The 20,933-nt window shown below is 34.3% G+C and overlaps 1 protein-coding gene across 7 annotated transcripts in view; it reads right to left on the bottom strand.

The window, feature by feature from the left end:
- The window catches only part of TRAPPC13 (trafficking protein particle complex subunit 13), a 46,746-nt gene that overhangs the window by 3,419 nt on the left and 22,394 nt on the right, over nucleotides 1-20,933 (bottom strand). For 4 of the 7 annotated variants that reach the window (XM_086699879.1, XM_086699875.1, XM_025925083.2 and 1 more), the window contains exons 5-11: nucleotides 13,911-14,038; nucleotides 11,091-11,163; nucleotides 9,466-9,510; nucleotides 6,081-6,098; nucleotides 3,991-4,124; nucleotides 2,286-2,484; nucleotides 749-849 (exon numbers count right to left, since the gene is read on the bottom strand). In XM_086699879.1, the coding sequence (XP_086556005.1) occupies nucleotides 749-849; nucleotides 2,286-2,484; nucleotides 3,991-4,124; nucleotides 6,081-6,098; nucleotides 9,466-9,510; nucleotides 11,091-11,163; nucleotides 13,911-14,038 (698 nt within the window). The remainder of the gene's footprint in view (nucleotides 1-748; nucleotides 850-2,285; nucleotides 2,485-3,990; nucleotides 4,125-6,080; nucleotides 6,099-9,465; nucleotides 9,511-11,090; nucleotides 11,164-13,910; nucleotides 14,039-20,933) is intronic. The other 3 variants (XM_025925084.2, XM_025925082.2, XM_086699878.1) reach the window with 1 other exon arrangement.

Raw genomic sequence — 20,933 nt, forward strand, 5'->3', positions numbered from 1 at the left:
TGCATTGGGATTCATCACTGCAATAGTATCAAAGTGCCACAACGAATAATACATCCCAAGTAGTAACAGAGGTTGTACCAAAAGTGATAGGACTGGACTTTAATCCTCAGTTTTGTTGGCTTCAAAGCCCTGTGCTCTTTGCATCCCAATAGCTAGATTATACTCTCTATTATAAGGCTCTATTTTCCAATCTATAATTAAGTGACCCCTTGTATTAAATTTGTGACAAATTACTTTCTTAATACTAAAGATAAAATTCAGGTATAAGTATGCCTCAGAAAAATCTATCTTACAATGTTAAATCTGTAATGTATCATTCCATAAGAATGTACTAGTTTATGTTTTAATAATCTGAAGTGTGAGGAAGTGCAAAAAATGAAAACAGCATGGACTCTCAAGTCAAATACACCTGGTTTCAAATTCTGGCCCCATCTTTTCTAGCTCTCTCAGCTTGACTAAGTTACTTAACCTCTGAATTGGCTTTGTATTGCATAAAATGTGATTAATTCATATCTACCTCGTAGGGTACAATGCATGAAGGAAATAAAATACAGAAAATGCCTAATAAAGTAAGACCTCAAAATATGTAATATATACAGTTAGCAGATGAAGAACTTTACAGTATTCAACATCAACCTCAGAGAAGGCTGTTTGTCAAGGAGAAACTTGAGAGCATAGTCAAAAGATTTTAATTCTCTTTGATGCAGGCGAGGGGGAAAGGACACCCATCCAGAAACACTGCCATTACCTGCAGTTTGTTATTTTACAGGTAATATGAAAAGGTTCTTCTAGGTTTACAGTATCAGGGATTGCCTCCAAAGACAACCTAACGTCTCCATAACCTGGAGCCTAGGAGAAAAAGCAACACAGTTAGCACACATCTGTTAACAAAACTTTCCCACTTTAATAAAGGTGCCACATCAGCAAATTCATTCAACAGTTGTGGATCTCCAAGCTGATGTTCAGGAAAAATAATTCACAGTCATTCTAACTTCTTTTTTCTTTTTTTTTCTTTTCATCCTAACTTCTTTTGCTGCCATTGATTGCCCGTGGAACAATACTATGGACTCTGACTGTGTTTGCTATAAATACTTCATGTTCAGTAGAGTTCAAATGAATCTCAGAGGTAAAAACTCAGTAAAGAAATTTCAACGGGTCTGATCTTAAAGGGATGCTTTCCAAAGATCCTGCAGCTTATACATATATAACTCTAAAAAGTAAGTTATTGCCTAAGCAGAAAAAGTAAGATTGTCTTGAAAAGATCCAGGAAAAAAATACATGTCTGTTCACAAGACACTCAAGCAGGGAAAAGACCACAGAAGCATCAAAGCCTGGAACATCCATGGCAAGATGATAGCTAATGCTGTATTTTATTTTATTATTTTTATTATTATTTTTTTTAACTTTTTAATGTTTATTTTTGAGAGAGAGAGAGAGGCAGAGCACAAGCTGGGGAGGGGCAGAGAGAGAGGGAGACACAGAATCTGAAGCAGGCTCCAGGCTCTGAGCTGTCAGCACAGATCCAACATGGGGCTCGAACTCACGCACCATGAGATCATGACCTGAGTCGATGTCAGACACTCAACCGACTAAGCCACCCGGGCTTCCCTTAACTGCTATATTTTAAATTAGGCCCAGTGAAAATCTTTCTTTTTCCAATTATTACCTGACATAGTGAAAGAAAAGTAATTTTTAAAGAATATATCACAGCAGTTAATATTCAGCATAAAGGGATGATTCTGTAGCATAGTCTCACTAGCACAAAAGAAAGAAGATCGGGAGCCATCCCTGCTTTAAGAGCAGAAATTAGGAAAAGTATCCAAATAATGCTTATAAGACAACCTTAATGGAACTCACTCTCTGAATTTTAGATGACTCGGATTCTAAAAATCTTTTAAAAAGTCTGAACTGAGTTGGTGAATGTAGTAAGTCCAAGAGTTGCAGAACACTGCAAAAAAGCCTTTTATGTAGTGGAAGTCAGATGAACAGTGAGCATGAAATACTACAGAAGGGAAAAATTGGTAAGTAGTAATTTACTTTCTGTTTAGTAGAGTAACAAACCATGTATTATGGATAAATTAATATTTGAACATTTTTCATCCATCTCAATATGAATTTTCTACCTAGAAATCAGTAAAATTATTAGTCTTTTATCTCTTATTTACTGGTAATAATAATACCTTTTACAAGTGCTGATTTTTAGTAATACACCTAGGAAAATTTAGGTTGGTCTATCTGCCCCTCCCATCCCCCAAAACCCCCTCCAGTGTTTTTTCCAGACTCACCATTCGTTGAAGTTGACTGGTCTGTAATCTTCCCCTTTCACCTAGATTTGTTTTCCACACTATATCCAGTTTTCCAATTACTGTTACTCCTTTAATGATGCCTGCTTTTTCTGCAAACTCCTTCTTGGGTTTTAGGCAGTACAAATACTGGCGTGTATCCATTGGCTGCAAATAAGCTCTTGACCCAAATGTAGTTACACTGAGACGGGTGGAGAGAGAGAGATGGAGAAAATTCTCTAAAGTCTTAAAAGAAAAACCATGGCTGTGATTTTTCTTCTGGACGGGAACTGCATGATTTACCATTTCAACACAAATGAAAAAGGACTTGAACTGACAAGATTTACTTTTCTTTAAATGTTTCAGTTGATATGGAAAACCTTTAGTTCTTTCTTTAAAACAGAATGCAATATATTACCTAAAATACTGGATATGTATCCATTAACTGAAAAAATGTGACAGAAATCAGAACCTAAAGTATCCTGTCCCTTTTTCTAAAATTATCAAGGAAAATAGTTTAGAGTAAGAAGAAACATACCACTGTAAACTAAGTGATCATTTGTAAAATGAACCAAAAGATTAGGGAAAGAATGAAGTTACTGTTTTCCTTAGTGGGGATATGGGAGGCTACAAACTTTACTCAATTTAACCACCATAATAAGATAGAAGTAAATTTTTCATCGATGAACAAAATCAGTTACTTGCTGCAGTGATTACCTTCTTATCCATATTAATATCAACTTTGTATTTATTTATTCTTCCTCTTTTAAATTATCTATAGAAAGACATATATATTTCATTTCTGCAAAAAAACCTACATTGTCTCTTCCTATGTCCACTCCTTTTAATGTTGAGAATATTCTTAAAACTCATCCTTCATTTTTATCCTTTCTAGCCTCTCCATCATTTCTTCCCATGCCTCAGTTTTATCATATGCAGGAAAGGATGAACAGTTTCATATTTACCTCACTGAATTATTATAAAAGTTACAAGACTATGTTTCAAACAGTAAAACATAAAATGCAAATGGCTAGGATCTTTGTAATTGTATGTGGAAGGAGGAATGAATGGGTGAAGCACAGGAGATTTTTAGGGCAATGAGAGTATTTTGTCTAATACAGTAGTGGGGGCTGAATGTCATTACATTTGTCAAAACCCACAAAATGTATGACACAAAAAAATGAACCCCGAATGTGAATTATGGACTGTAATTAATAAGAGTGTCATTCAATTCGGCTCATCAATTGTAACAAATGTGCCACATTAAAACAAGATGTAAAAACTGGGAACTATGAGCAGGGACAGGGGCATGTGGGAACTTTGCTTTCTAATCAATTTTTCTGTGAACATAAGACTTAACTAAGAAAAATAAAGTCTATTAATTAAAAGGAAAATTATAGGGGCGCCTGGGTGGCGCAGTCGGTTAAGCGTCCGACTTCAGCCAGGTCACGATCTCGCGGTCCGTGAGTTCGAGCCCCGCGTCAGGCTCTGGGCTGATGGCTCGGAGCCTGGAGCCTGTTTCCGATTCTGTGTCTCCCTCTCTCTCTGACCCTCCCCCGTTCATGCTCTGTCTCTCTCTGTCCCAAAAATAAAATAAACGTTGAAAAAAAATTTAAAAGGAAAATTATAAACCACCCAAGAGTTAACAAATGTTAGAAAAGTTCAGATACTTCAAAATAAAAACAAACACTTCATAATTCATATTTACCTTTCTCCAGCTTGGCTGACTGAATTTAATTCTGCTACGTTGTACATTATAGATGGCTCCAGTGAAACTTTCTCCATAAACATGGGTGAGGTTGTAATATTCTGAATCTGGGCTTCGAGAAATACTTCATCAGTCTGGGGACATGAAAAAAATATCCACCAAAGTGTAATGGTATTTAAAACATTTATCTCAACAAAAATATCTGATCTATACGAAGAAAAAATATTAACCACAAATGTGATTAGTTCATGCCTGCAAATTAAAGTTATCATAATTAATGCAAGAAAAGAAATCTTCACCCTAACATAATTAACAGGGGCAAAGTCAAGTGTTAGTTAACTGATAACTTGTCAAACAATGGATGGGGGATAACTATATTTTTTTTATCAACATCCAAAAATAGTTCTTTAACTGGAATTTCAATGACAAATATCCTAAATCTTCTAATAACTCATTAAAATGTTAAACTGTGATTTAGTAGTATGCATATACCTATGCATCTATGATTTTAGTGATATGTTAATAGAATTAGGTCATTATAATATTCCATCATATCATTAATATAGTTTCAGTGGTCACATTTTTTCAATTTAGAAAGTATAAGTACCACCAGTACAAAGAATAGTCTATTTTATAATCATATGGGATTTAACTTTTTGAATAAAGCAGTTTGTTAGCAGTCATTAGTGATTTCTTGGTTTATTTTACACAAATATTTAGGGCTGAAAAAAAGGATGTGAATTATACCTATCATAGAGCTTTTAAATCAAACATAAGGTATTTTGTAGTCTTAGCGACAAATGTGAAAACTAATGCTATTCAGCAATATTTTTATGAATGGGTAATTTAAATATGTATTTTTATATAAAATTTTTATTCCTAAAATTTAGGCACTGAAATTTAGATTATTTATGCAAACATCCTTCTTTTTATGTGATTTGGATTTTTTGTGTGCATAAATGAAGGATAACAGACAACTTGGTTCATTTGTGAAACAAACCTGTCTAAAAAATGATATAGCATATTCAATAATTACTTTGTTCAAACGTTTCAAAGTAATATATATGCAGAAAGAAAAAAAAATAAACTATGACCCCGAAATTTGGCACTTAATGTAACTTTTTATATATTAAATCCAGGTAAATGGAAATCATTTGTAAAAATATAATGATGAAGAATATAATATAAAGCATTATTATGTAAACTAAAACAGATTCTTTAGTTCTTGGCACATGTGCGCAAGTGAAAATAGAAATACAATGACTTATCAGTTTAAAAGAATGTACCACTCATAGCTATTATTCTGTTACTTTTTCTCAGAATATGGTAAATATATCCCATCAATCCATTGCTTTAAAAAAAATAACCATAGACCCACATTTCAAATTTAAAAATGCAATTTTCTGCTTAAATTTAGGAAGAACTTAGATAAAATGAAAGAAAAACAAGCAGCATAATGGAAAATTAAGTTAGTTTGAACAGTTAGTATAAAGTCATTTGACATTTGGAAAATTAAGAATTCTGTGCTACAGCAGTCGATGTTGTTATTATGTAAGTCACATATTATAAGCAAATGCCGCTTATATTAAACAGAAATTTGAAAATATGACTTTAGCCAACTTGGGAAAATTTGATATTCTTCTGTTTGCTAATGTCAAAGGGCCAACTTTACCTGACCCAGACGTAAAACTAAAACCACTATGCATTTGAAGATGAAAAAATTTCAACTAGAGTTTACTCAAAAAATTAAAGTAAAGAAACTTACAGGAAGTTGTTGAAAATCCCAAGTCTATTTTAAACAAAGTTAACATGCCTCTTTTAAAAAAACACCCAAAGGAAAAACACTAAAAGTGAGAGCATAACTGTTTCAATATGACAATTTAATCTTCCATCTAATTTTTTTCCCACAGAGTAAGATAACCAATATGATGTAAAAAGTACAAATTATCTACCTCTTTTAAAGTCATATAAGTGGTATTCACAACTAACTTTGTTTTTCCACTATGTTTTGTACAGAGAGATTAATTAGGCAGAGTCAAAAAGTGGTAAGTAAGAAAAGCATATAAATTTATAATAAAAAATCAAATTACCACAGAACTGAGGTCACTCTAATGGAAAAATAAAAAAGAAAAATTAGAAAAATCAGAATTAAATGTTAAAGAAAAAGAATAACTAACTTTAAATAAAATGCATTTCTGCATTTTTTAAAATTTATTAAACAAGACAGCATTAGTAAAACAAGGAAGTAAACAGAAAGTAACACAGAAATATGACAAATCATTTTTCTAAAGAGGGGAAACTGCTATGGTTAAATGAATAGAGAAGAACACGGTGAATATTTAAACACGAGCAAATATTCAAGGACACATTTGGGCGACAGAGAGGTATATTCCATGCCTTGTAGTGCTATAAATTTGTTACCTATACTGTTATTTTTCATTGATAACTTAGAATGGTTATACATTATCATCCACATCACAGGTGATATATACTGTACAGCTTCTCCTAAATTTGTCTAATAATGGAAGCATTTTTTCAAGGACCATCTTAAGTGATTAGAGTTCTATGCATTATACTTCAAGAAATGCTGGGCTAGATCACTTCTGAAAACTGAAAGTTTATTGTCTTCTTGTTAATATATTTCATAGTTTGTCTCTTTTTCATATATATTTCTAAGGCTACTTATTTATCAAGGGCCATCGTAAATGTTGCCTTTTTCATCCAACCCATAGCTAAAAATACTTTTTCACCTCTTGATGTTCTGAGTCTAAGTACACTTTATGATCTGGGGGATGGTGCTTACACTGTGGTTTTGTCATGTTTATTTCCTCTACCAAATCTAAGTACCATGAAGACTGGGAAGATGTCAAGTTTATATTTATTTCCCTTTAGGACCTGGGATAGAGCTCTATACCCAGCAGGTGACCAAATGTTTGAATCCTGGTTTCTAATGTCACCATTCTTCTTTCCCATTTTAGAAGACTACAACAAAGTTTCTCATAAAATTTGTTTTCCTTTAGGTGATTCACATACTACTATAATTATCAGAAACAATGTGAAAAACATGTTCGAGACAAATGTGGGGCTAATAAAAGTCAATGTGTAAGAACTATGGCACATGGAATACTGAGTACTTAGTAAAGAATATACATATTTGATGGAAGGATACAGTCTCATCAAGGGATTAGTAGATGTTTAAAGAGTTAACATCTCTTTATCGTGGGTAGGGGAGTTGGAATACTACATGTGTTCTGTCTTTCTGGTTTACTGTAATACTGTTGATTAATTATAGTATAGCTATTATACTGAATATCTTAGAGACCCTAAAGATTCTATTTGTTCACTCCTAGTTTTTTTTATGTGTTTATTTATTACTGGGGATGGACAGAAAGAGAGGGAGACAGAGAATATGAAGCAGGCTCCATACTGTCAGCACAGAGCTGGATGTGGGGCTTGAACTCACGAACCGTGAGATCACGACCTGAGTTGAAATCAAGAGTCGGACACGTAACCAAATGAGCCACCCAGGTGCCCCTTCACTCCTAGTTTTTAAAGATATCTCTATTTTGAAAGGTTCAGAATTTTACTAAAACTTTTTTAGCTGACGTTTGTTGGCAAAGATTACAGATCATATAAATGTTAACTGAAAAAGGCAACAAACACAATTGGTACTGTGATTATGAAAAGAGAATATTAAACACAAATGAGTAACAACTGAAAGAAGACATGGATTAATGAAAAGCCCATTACTTTTTGGTGTGGTCAAATTGTGGATTTTTTTCCCCTTCCTTTTGGGGGAGTATATCACTTTTATAATATTATTCATGGAATAACTAGCAATTTAAAAAACTATGCAAATCACTGTGAATATTAGTGTTATAAAACCATTTGACAAGTATCTTACTGTACCACCACATTTTCATCAAAGGAAGCCTAAAACCGCTTAATATGTGCCTTCCTACAACCCAATTATAGGAAAAAAGACCCACATACAGCCCTATTTGTTTCTAATTTTCAAACATGTGTTCTAACAGAATAGTTACCCATCTCCCTCATATTATGGATGAAATCTTTCCCAGCAAAATGATAAATTAAGATCACTTAAAATTCACCAAGCTGAATAGCTATACTATAATTAATCAACAGTATTCTAGTAAAACCAGAACATGTATGTAGTATTCCAGCTCCCCTACCCATGAAAAAGAAATGTTAACTCTTTAAATATCTAGTAATCTCCTTGATGAGACTGTATCCTTCCATCAAATATGTATATTCTTCACTAAGTAGTCAATAATCCATGTGCATTTGTAATTCTGCTAGGAATGCCTTCACTACTTTGACACTTTTATGTTTCCAACAGGTTACTTCCAAACCCTCCCTCTAGTTCCCCTCCTCATCTTCCCTGAACACTACTCTAAAATCTCAACCCCAGACTTCCTATAGCACATCTTTTTATATCATTCACTTTAGATTCACTATATATACTATATTAGATAGTTTTATTATTTTATGCACTTTTTTTCTTTTCTCCTAATAGGGCTTTACTGCAGGTCAGGTTCCTTATCTTAGGCATCTTTTGGTATGTCCAGTAGTACAAACTTTATATTGAATAAAAACTCAGGTGTTGATGGTAAAAATACATAGGAAATTTGACATATGACTGTAAATTTCTGATCATGTGCCTTAGAGGAATAAAGATATAATTTTCATTTCAAAATACTGTAAATGTTTTTGAATTTATCACTGTGGTATGAAAGATATGATTTTTGTGGGAGTAAGGGACCTATTAGGAAATCTGCTTTTTCTGGAACTTTAGAAGCCAAGATAAAGTAGAATTTTTAAAAGGAAATCCAAGCAATAAGACATTTCTCCTAGGCAAAGTCTATTTTATCTCTTTTATTAGGACAGAAGATATCTTCTATTCCAAAAGTTACATATTTCTATATTTTTGCCAAACCTGTTTCTCCCAAAAATTATTTCAAGCCTTTCACTGAATTTAACAATCAAACTGTAGCTAACACCCTAATTTTCCAGAGCAAAGAATTTAATTTGATGAGCTCTATTTGTCAATATTTTCCATGAACATTAAATCTTTTTTGCAGGGTTAGATCAACTACTTCAATTTTATGATATCAGAATCATACTCTAAATACTGAACAAATTGCTAATGTTTTTAGACAGTAACAATAACCATTACATGGAAGTACAGGGCAATCATTTAGTGCAAGGGGGTGAAAGCCTTACAAAATTTGAGAGAGTAAAATTCAAGATACACTGATTCTATGTAAGTTAAACACAACAGATTAAAAGATCTACAAGGAAATTATTCTCTTTTGTTTGAAATTTATGCTCATTTTTTTACAAGTAATGTGCAGTTATATAAGCAATTTAATATGAAAAGAAATGTATCAGAATTTTAGTCAAATAAAGATCTTACTGTTTAATCTGAATTCCCATTAAATACCCAACACTTACCTCTGCGTTATAAAATTTGGTTTTCACATCCAATGGTTTGAGAACCTAGTTTAATAAAGCATATCAATCAGAGGAGATTATTATCATTTGACCATTTATCTTTGTTTGTTTTAAACCATAGGGCATAAATTTGTCAAAGGCATTTTCCAATCTTAACTGTGAAAAACTTTTCCAATAGGTATGCAGTATTTTTGCAAAAACAAAAACAAAAAACAATCCCAAATGCATTTTTAAAAGACAACCATCATTTCTTGAGTGGGTGATAGTTACATGAATTACATTAAGTGTTTATTTCATAATATTTTGCTAAACTGAATATATACATTTTATGTATTTTTCTCTCTATATTTCACAAAAGTGTTTATCAAAATAAGCAAACCTCTTATTTTCTTTTAAAAGGCATGCAAAATCTTAAATGTGTGATGCAGCAAAGTCATAGCAAAAATTTTTCCCTTTATAAAAATTTTTTAAAAATGTTTTAAAGTAATCTCTATGCCCAATGTGGGACTCAAACTCACAACCCTGAGATCAAGACTCATATGCTCCACCTAATAAGCCAGCCATGTGCCCCCAAATAAATGTGGGTATGTATGTATGTATGTATGTATGTATGTATGTACGTATTTACTTATTTCCTACTGATAGTACTTTTTCTGCCACTTAAAAACAGAGAGGTATGAAAAATATACACAGCATCGTATCTAGATCTAATTTAGATAACTGTATATGATCATCCCATCCCTTCTCACATACATGTGCCTATGGTAAACCAGTGGTTTTTAACTATTTTTGATCATGGAGTGAAAATTGTATATAAGTACAAAATTCTACCTACAATTTCAGTGACTCACGGAATACCAGAAGGAAGCCTAGTCCACTCAGCTCAAGTCAATAATCTCTCATTTAAAAATTTGTTTAGAGGGGCGCCTGGGTGGCGCAGTCGGTTAAGCGTCCGACTTCAGCCAGGTCACGATCTCGCGGTCCGTGAGTTCGAGCCCCGCGTCGGGCTCTGGGCTGATGGCTCAGAGCCTGGAGCCTGTTTCCGATTCTGTGTCTCCCTCTCTCTCTGCCTCTGCCCCTCCCCCGTTCATGCTCTGTCTCTCTCTGTCCCCAAAATAAATAAACGTTGAAAAAAAAAAAAAAAATTTAAAAATTTGTTTAGAAATTTGATACTATTTACATTGATTTTATCTGGACTTTACACTCATTTCATTCCTCTCATATATTCTTGTGTGTTTTGTCAAGGCATAAAAACAGAACAATTATTTTATGGATAAAAATCTTCAAGTGAGGGGCACCTGGCTGGCTCAGTCAGAAGAGTGTGCAACTTTTGATCTCAGAGTCATGATAAGTCCCATGCTGGATGGAGAGATTACTACAAAAAAACAAAACAAAACAAAACAAAAACAAAACTTAAAAAAAATGTTCAAATGAAATATTACATTGACAATGATAATTTCTCTGCTTTTACTTAATTTACTCTGACTTTAGATTGCTAGTAATATAACAAATCCAAATACATGAAGCTCCACTATTTGGAGCCTGTTTTCACTGCAGATACATAGGAGTAACTTCATAGGGAAAAAAGGCATCTAAAAAATATTTACCATTGTCATATTTAATACCTGAAATTTGAAGAATTTTCTAAAATACATTTTTTCTCCACCCTGAGTTGTATAGCTCACTGCACACACCAGGCTGAAATAGAAAGATATCTCTGAATCATCTTCAATTTTGTTTTTAAATAATAAATCCAATACACCTCAATTCTACTCACAAATCTGGAAAAACATTAATACCAATAACGTGGAAGTATAGCCAAATGGGCCTAGAGTAGGAAAAAAAGAGTTTCAGCAGATAATATAATTCCATGAACAAGAAAGTTCTAATTAGCAAAATTAAATACACTCTTTTGGAGCAGGAAGTCAGAAACTTTTCCTTCAAAAGGTGAAATATATTCCAAAATAAATCCCAGAATAATCAAATAGTTGAGCGTACAAAGTAAGTTCACAAAAATTACAAGAAAAAAAATTACAAAATCAAAATTTCAGGGCAGGGAAAGACTTTTTAATATTAAAGGGCAATGGAAAGGAAAAGAGTCTTATAAATTTACAAACTGAATGAATAAAAAACACTGAAACAAAATTAAAAAGCAGACAAAATGGGATAAAATACTTCTAACATTATGAAGAGAAATTCTTGTAAATAAAACATTAGTATCTTACTCAAAAGAGAGGGAAAGGATATACATAGGTAAATCACAGCACCAGAACAGGCTAACAAAAATGTGAAAATGTTCAGCCTCACAAGTAGTCAAAGAAATAAAATAATGAGGTAAAATTTTTCTACCTCTTAAGATTTGGAAAAAATTCTTTACACATGTCATCAAGGTTGGCAAGGGTGTAGAGAAACGGACTCTATCTATATTGCTAGTGGTTGTAAGAAATTTAGAAAACAATCCCTAACAGTCTTAAAAATCCTTACATGCTCCTATAGTAAACTCACTTCAAGCAATTTACCATAGGAAATACTATGTTATTTAATTCATCACTGTGTGAAATAACTCATACTGTGTTAATAACTTATCACTGTGTTATTTCTAATAGTGGGAGACTAGAAATAATGTGAAGTCCAACATTAGGGTAAACAAATTTAAAGAATATGGTCCAAGTATGTAAGATAAAACCATCTTAAAAATAATGTTTTCAAAGAATACTGACTCAAGTGACTCATAATATATATATGTTCATATATATATGAACATTTACAAGACTGGAAAACAGTACACTAATGTTTTCATAGTGGTTACACTCAGTGGTGATATTACAGGTAATTTAATTTCTCCTTTGTAACTGTCCATAAGCCAGATACTAGGGATAGAGAGTTGATCAAAGCACAGTAACTGCTCTCAAGTGCTCGCGGTAGGAAGCAGTAATAGCAAGGTTATGAGTTTTTTGAAGCCAGATATAGATTTGAGCTCCATGTCATTATTTATGAGTTAAATATTTAATTCTACAAGAGTCTCTTTTTCTCTAAAAGGAGGATTTAACGCATTTACTATCATTTTGGTAAACTCAATTTCAACAAAGGTTGACTACTGTCCTCTGGTAGATCTTCTGGTAGCCGACTCCATGGAACTCATACTCTAATGGAAATGACAGGATCGCTTCTCGGCCTTTTGGCTAAGATCAAGTGTAACGGAAATGACAGGTACTAAGCAATTAATTTTAAGTACAAGACCAAAACAATGGTAAGTTGTGAATGCTACAGAATACATAAAAAGGGGTCTAGTGTAGGAGGTCAGGAAAGCCTCTTTGAGAAAGTTGTGGTGAATCAGAGAGATGAAGAAGTAGTACTAAGGTAAACAAAATAACAAAGGCATTCCTTTGTGAGGGAAGAGTATATTTCCAGTCACAGAGGAGAAAGGAAACATCTGTATGACTCAGTATAAAGAAGGAGGGAGGAAGGAGAAAAGGTAAGAACTAGAGCAGCTGGTAAGGATTAGGCTCTAGAGAACTCTGTAAAGCCAAAGCAGTCAGAATTTTCTAAGGGTAGTGGGAAGTCAGTGAAGAGTTAAGTGACTTATACCACATAGTTAATAAATGATGAAGCTGGAATCTGAAATCTTTAAATTTTGACTCTAAGGCTTGTATCAACCACAGAGTATATGCACTAAGAAGTGCCTACAAAAGAGAGGTCACCAAATTGAAATGATTAATAGCTAATATTATATACTTCTTTAAGTCAAAGAAGAGAGGCAAAAATGGTGATGTTAAGTGGAGATGAAGAAGGGAGGATAATGACATATAGTTAGTAAGAACAGGACTTTGTAAAATGATTGGATGTGGGGGTGGTAAGGCAGATGGAGAAGCCTAAATTACTTTAGATGGCTGAAATTTTCATATTTGCCTCTCAGACAGGAAAATAGAGCATTCATATTCAAATACATATAAAGGCCAGGAATACAGAATTTGAGATTTTTTTTCTTATAGCTTGTCTTACTTTGGTTCTGTTTTTCTGAATTCTCAGGGTAGAGTATACAAACACAGTTAAATACATAACTGAAAAACCATGACTTTAAAATTAACATCAGTTAATTAACTGCTATTAACATCCGTTGTCAGCATTTGAAAAATAATAAACATACTTTCAGTCAGGGTGGTACCGGGGTTTTAAATGTTTTCATGGCTTGTTATTTTTTGGATAGGGCTGTCTATAGATGCAAATAGGAAACTAGAAATAAATGAAAATAAATCAAGATATTTTTCCTTACAAAACAAACACTTTGTTTAAAGTTTGTTTCTGGTAAGCATGTAAACCTGGAACATAAAATTGCTTCTGAAGTAGGGTCTTAGGGTTTAATGATAAGTGGGCATACAGTAAAAATTTCAAATACTGGCATATATAAGAAAAAGTCTTTGAGAACTAGTAAAATTAATCCTTACATGTGTGTTCCAATTTCCTTTACTTCATGATGTATGACATCATCAATACAACAATCAGGTTTAAGTTCAGCCACTGCAGCATTGGAGGCTGAAAGATTTAAACGCTGAGAACTTGTCTGAAGATCAGCCTTGAAAGAAAGAGGCAGAAAAATCCAAATGAGACTGGTTCACTACAGGATGTGGATAGGTATAGGTGAAAAGACCAAGGGAACAGGAACAAGGAAGTAGGATTGAGGGGGAGCAATACTTCTTGGTGGCAATCTTTCTACTTAGTTCTGAAGCTTAGAACCATGGTAATGGTTCACACGCACCAAAATTAAATACAATCAGCCAGGAGGGCAGGGGGAATGTGGAATGGAACACAAACAGTACCAAATGAACACAATCATAGTCAGGGGGAAAGGGTGACAAAAAATGAACTAACCTAGGTAAGTCTGGCAAACAAAAGCTAGAGACAAAAAGAATGGTACACTAGCTAGAATGTACTCTAGCTAGTACATTTGCTTGTTCACAGGGTATGGGTTAGCAATTCTGAAACGGTTATGTGTATGCTAAGACTAAACAAAAAAAATATGGATAACAAGAGAGAAGTTTCTCACTTTTGGAGAAAAAGAAAGTACAAATAAAAAAATGGAAAAGGCTGCAATGAACTTTTGATGCTGAGTTGGAATTTGAGGCATCAATATGAACATATGGTTGTAAAACACATATACAGATGGGTATTCCAGAAACAAATACAGATAGATGTGTGTATATAATACTAAAATAAAAATAACTATTCAAAACAATATTAGATGTTATCTGTACAACTAGAGATCAGCATTAAAGCCATCAAAAGCCTTTGAGTCCTTTTTTGAAAGGACTACCTTCTCTAAATTAACACCCAGTTGCTTTCTATTTTGTTCCCCTTTTTCTTTCTTTTTGAACACTTCTCACTCTGTCATAAATGGCATCCTCCCTTAATCTCACTTACTTTGTCACATTCAAACTTAACTTCCCTTGTAACATTTACCACAATCTATAGTTACCTTATTTACATGATTTTGTATCCCTGTTTCTGCCTACCCTACCAGAAATGTAAGGTCTGTGAAGGCAGGAACCTCTATCTTCCGTTGCTCACTACTACAACCTGATGCCTGACATCATGGTAGGCAATTAAGAAATACCTGTTAAACACTGAATGAAGTTATGATAACACATTGAAGGAAATGTTAAGAAAAATTCAGACAAAGTGAAGATCACGTTCGGCCATGGGGATTGGGGAGGTTTTTACATAAAAGCTAGGATTCCAAGTTTCTGTTTCTTAAAAAAAAAAAAAAAAAAAAAAAAAACTAACAGATTTTCTACAGTTAATTCTAATCTAACGTTATTTTTTTTTTTATAATTCTCCTTGTTTTTCTTTTTTTTTTTATTTATATATGAAATTTATTGTCAAATTGGTTTCCATACAACACCCAGTGCTCATCCCAAAAGGTGCCCTCCTCAATACCCATCACCCACCCTCTCCTCCCTCCCACCCCCCATCAACCCTTAGTTTGTTCTCAGTTCTCAACAGTCTCTTATGCTTTGGCTCTCTCCCACTCTAACCTCTTTTTTTTTTTTTTTCCTTCCCCTCCCTCATGGGTTCCTGTTAACGTTCTTAATTCTAGGCACTGTGAAGTGGGATACTTATTAGTGCTATGTCTTTGGTCATTATATTCAGTTATATAATAGTAGTACAAAAATTTATTGGGCACCTTCCATGTGCAAGGCCTTGCTCTAAGCACATTACTCACTCAATAGTCACAATCCTAAAGTAGGTAATCGTGCTATTCCTATTCCTATATTCCTAATAGTTGTACTATTCCTACTAGTCCCACTATTCTTCCAAGGCACAGAGAAGTAACAACTTCCCCAAGGTTATACAACTAATAAGTAATGGGGGTGAGATTAAAAATTTCTTAAACATTTTAGAAATCAGAGAAGGGGAAAAAAAAGAAACAGCCAAACTCATGGACTTTCTGTCCAATATGTTTTCCTGTGTGTCATTTTGTAAACATTAATCATAATAACAGTATTAATTTATATATGGCTGAACATTTTTATCTTTCTCCTTTTTCACTATTATAAACAGTGCTGCACCAAACATTTATTTCCTTATTCTCTCTGCCAAGACTTCTCCAGGAGCTGGAGAAACATCAGTAAAGAAAACAGACCAAAATCCCTACCCCTGCTGAATTGAAATGTTTGGGGAAAATAATAGAAGAAATGGAAGGCTGGCTTGGGGTAGGAGAATACAATTTAAAATGTAGGATAGGCTCTATGCTGCAAATTCGTTTTTGGATGAGTAGAATTTGAACAGGCCAAGGGGAAGGTGAGGAGAGAAGGAAGCATTTCAGGTAAGTCTTTAGAGGCCATTAAGAAAGAGTATGGGGGGCATGTGTGGTTGGCTCAATTGGTTAAACATTCAACTTCAGCTCAGGTCATGATCTATGATTCATGGGTTTGAGCCCTGCATGGGGCTCCTTGCTGTCAGCACAGAGCTCGCTTTGGATCCTCTGTCTCCCTCTCTCTGCTCCCCACCCACCCCCCCCCCCCCCACGTTCACACACTCTCTCTCTCCCTCTCTCAAAAATAAACAAACAGTAAAAAAATTTTTTTTTAATTAAAAAAAAAAAAAGAAAGAGTTTGGTATAATTAAGGGATTTATATTCAGGAAGAGAGAAAAAAATTTCAAAGATCTAGAATAAGCTTCAAGAGAATAGAGGCCTTGTCTGTTTCCTGCTGTAACTCTAGCAACTAGGAATGTACCCGGAACACGTTAGAAATAGAAATTCTTGGGCACCATTTCAGCTGATCACATCAGAAACTCTGAGAATAAGCCTCAGCAATCAGCACGTTAACAAGCCCTCCAGATGATATTAATAAACTACTGGTATAGACCATAAGGGTTATCTATTATTTTTCGTTTATAGTACACTAAGTACATTGTTTTTGTTTATAGAACACTATTTTTTTTACGTAACATGCTAAAGTTTTCAGACACGGAATTTTTTTTTATCAATTAAAAACCAAACAAATAGGGGTGTCTGGGTGACTCAGTCAGTTAGGCATGTGACTTTTGATTTTGGCTCAAGTCATGATCTCACTCACGGTTTGTGGGATTAAGGCCCACGTGGGGCTCTGTGCTCTGTGGGATTCTCTCTCTCCCTCCTCCACTCATGCACATGCTTTCTCTCTCTCAAGATAAACATTTAAAAAAAAAACAAAAAACTTATGGCTCAGTTGGTCAAGCATCTGACTTCGGCTCAGGTCATGATCTCAGGGTTCATGAGTTCAAGTCCTGCTTGAGATGAGGCCTGCTTCTCTCTCTCCCTTTCTCTCTCTCTCTTTGCCCCTTACTCACTTGCTCCCCCCAAAACAAAAACAAAAACAAAAAAACCCTAGTGGTTTCTAGTTAAACATGGTAGATTATTATAAGCATATTTATTCTCAAAAACAACACTAAGCTGATAGTAAAAGAATAAAAAAAGTACAGATTCACAGTGTCTTTTCCAGGATTCCAAAATTGAAGAGCTATACAAAATTAAAGCTTTGAGGCACCTAGGTGGCTCAGTCAGTTAAGCATCTGACTTTGGCTCAGCTCACAATTTCACAGTCTGTAAATTCCAGCCCCACACTGATTGGGGCTCTTTGCTGACAGTGTGGAGCCTGCTTTGGATTTTCTCCCTCTCTCTCTGCCCCTCCCCTGCTCATGCTCTCTCTCTCTCTCAAAAATAAATGAATAACCTTAAAAAAAAGTTAAACCTTTGAGGGTAGAATTCTGGGTAGCTGAGGTAATAGCAGCAGTGTAATTGTGAACTTCTCAAGTCATCCTCAAAACAGAAACAAAACACACAACAAAAGCAAATAAATCTATATTAAACCTTGTGTTTGTATAATCAGAAGGCAGCAAAAGTCCAAACTTCAAATTACCTATAAGTATACACATACCAAATTTTTACAAGCTGTTTCTCATACTCTTGCCATGAGCCTTTGCAAAGATTAAGAAAAGTCCAGGAAAAGTTGAGCTGAAGAGACAGCTAAGAATAGAGAGAAGAGTAGAGATGATCTAAACCATTTCCAGAAAGACAAAGTCTATTCTAAGTGTGAAAGTACTGAGAAATAAATAGCATTTCTGGAAGATGAGAGTACAGTCTTCAGGAAAGGGTCTTAACCATGTTTGTGAAGAGACACTCTTGGCAAGAAAACACTTCAGGAGAAAAAGAGTTAAAAAAAGAGAGACGCTTTTTGGAAACTGTGCAGTGAGGAAGAAAAATTTAGGACACTACAATTCATATGAAAAGTGAAAATGTGAGAACACACAACCCTTTCTTACTCTACCAAAATCTACCCGATAAAGAAACCATACTTTGCTCCCACTGCTTTAAGAGGGTGTTTTTGAATAAGGAATATCAAAGCACCCAAACTGCATTTCACAGAATCAAAAGCCACCAATTGTCTTCATCTATACAAAAATATTGTAAAAAGAAGAAAGATAAGAAATGAAATAATTCACTGATAAAAAATGCCGCACAAAACCAATAGTGAAGCAGAAGAAAACTGTAAAACACTCAAAGTGAATTAAATACTCTCAAAAAATTTTTGAAATATGAAAAAACACCTGGAACGAGAACTTTAAAAAAGTTTTTTAATGTTTATTTATTTTTGAGAGTGGGGAGGGGAAGATTGAGGGAGACAGAGAATTGGAAGCAGGCTCCACACTGTGAGCACAAAGCTTAATGCAGGGCTTGAACTCACAACTGTGACATTATGACCTGAGCCAAAATCAAGAGTTGGCTGCTTAACTGGCTGAGCCACCCAGGCACTCCAGAAATGAGAAATTTTAAAACTAAGGCTAAACATTTTTTGGTTTGTTGTTTTGTTACTGTCGTTGCTTTAGTGTGGGGCTAAATTTTTTTTAGAGAAGAATGTAAATAATTGATTGAATTCAGGAAAGATAAAGATAGAAAAGATACAAATCATATTAAAAATGTGATATGCCAAAGGAAATAATGGAATAAAACTATTAAAATATAATCCATGAAAACTTTCTCGCAATAACAGATCTAAATCTACATTTTGAAAGAGTCCACTTGGTATCAGAGATATTATATCAAAAGACCAATTCTAAAACATACAGAAAAAAAAATCCTCAGGGCCACCAGGAAAAAATTATCAAATAACTTAAAAAGCAAAAAAATTAGACTGGCATTAGTCCCCTCAAAAATAACATATACAGGGGTACCTGGGTGGCTCAGCTGAGTGTCTGACTTTGGCTCAGGTCATGATCTTGTGGTTTGTGAGTTTGAGCCCTGAATTGGGCTTGTTGCTGTCAGTGTAGAGCCTGGTTGGGATCCTTTGTCTCCCTCTCTCTCTCTGCCCCACCCCCGCTCACACTTTGTCTCAAAAATAAAAATAAACATTTAAAAAGAGAAAAAAAACCCACAACATATATAGCTAAGTAACAAAGGAGTAGCATTTTCAGAAAACACAAAGAAAATGTAAACAAAGGATTTTATATCCAGCCAAACTGTCCTTCAAGTATAGAACCATTTTTTTTTTTTTTTTTAAATTTTTTTTTTTTTTTCAACGTTTATTTATTTTTGGGACAGAGAGAGACAGAGCATGAACGGGGGAGGGGCAGAGAGAGAGGGAGACACAGAATCGGAAACAGGCTCCAGGCTCTGAGCCATCAGCCCAGAGCCCGACGCGGGGCTCGAACTCACGGACCGCGAGATCGTGACCTGGCTGAAGTCGGACGCTTAACCAACTGCGCCACCCAGGCGCCCCTAGAACCATTTTTTAATTATTTTTTTTAATGTTTATTCAGTTTTGAGAGAAAGAGGCAGAGTGTGAGCGGGTGAGGGGCAGAGAGAGGGAGACACAGAATCTGAAGCAGGCTCCAGGCTCCAAGCCATCAGCACAGAGCCCGACGTGGGGCTCGAACTCACAAACTGTGAGATCATGACCTGAGCGAAGTCAGATGCTTAACCAACTGAGCTACCCAGGCACCCCAAGTATAGAACCATTTTTGAACATGTAAAGGCTCAGAGAATATTATACCCACAAGCAGGTCCTGAGCAATCTACTTGAGAAATCTCTGTCCAATCAATATGCAAATAAAAATGGGAAGAGATGAGAAAGGGAAAAAGGAAAGTGGTATGAGCAATAGGTAAGAGATAAAGGATGATATTAAAGACTAAAAGCTTTACAGGAAGCAGTTAAGTAAGAAACAGGTAAGGGGAAGTATCATAAAAGGCATAAATATAAAGGCAAAAACTAAAACAAAAATAAAAACCTTCCTGTATACAAAAATTATTTGAAAATAATGAAAACACATTGTGTGAAGAAAAAACCCATAGCAGTTAGAATATAATACACTTAATATTTAAAGAGAAAATAATGTGACATATTGGAAATCAAGCACATAAACTTATACATACATGTGAGTGCACTTAATTCATCTAATAAAAAATCCCATACAGCTCACAATGACCCAATTATATGTTGTATAAAAGAGACATAAATAAAAATAATTGCTAAAGGCTAAAATTAAAAAGATGGACAAAAGCACTTCAGGCAAATGGAAACAGTAACAAAACAGGGATAGGGATATAGACACCACAACTAAGATACAAGCCAAAAAGCATGGCAAAGGAGGAAACTTTTAGTGCTATAAGCCGCAATTCAAAATGAAGAATAAGTATAAATACCTATGAACCAAACAGCATTGCCTTTAAAAAGTAAAAAGTATAAAAGATATAAATAGAAACACATTAACAATATGAGATTAACATGTCACTTTCAGTATAAGATCAAGCTGACCAAAAAAAAAAAAAAAGGGGGAAGTAAAGGTACAGGAGACCTAACAACACCAACAGTACATATCTAACTTTACCATGGCTAATAGAAAATACACCTTCTTCTCAAATACATATATGATATTCATTAAAAATTAATATTAGGTCAAAAAGAAAACATTAACAAGTTCTACTGGAATAA

This window comes from Puma concolor, chromosome A1 (genome assembly GCF_028749965.1).
Source record: "Puma concolor isolate L17-30 chromosome A1, mPumCon1.1.hap2, whole genome shotgun sequence".
Classification (NCBI taxonomy): Eukaryota; Metazoa; Chordata; class Mammalia; order Carnivora; family Felidae; genus Puma; species Puma concolor.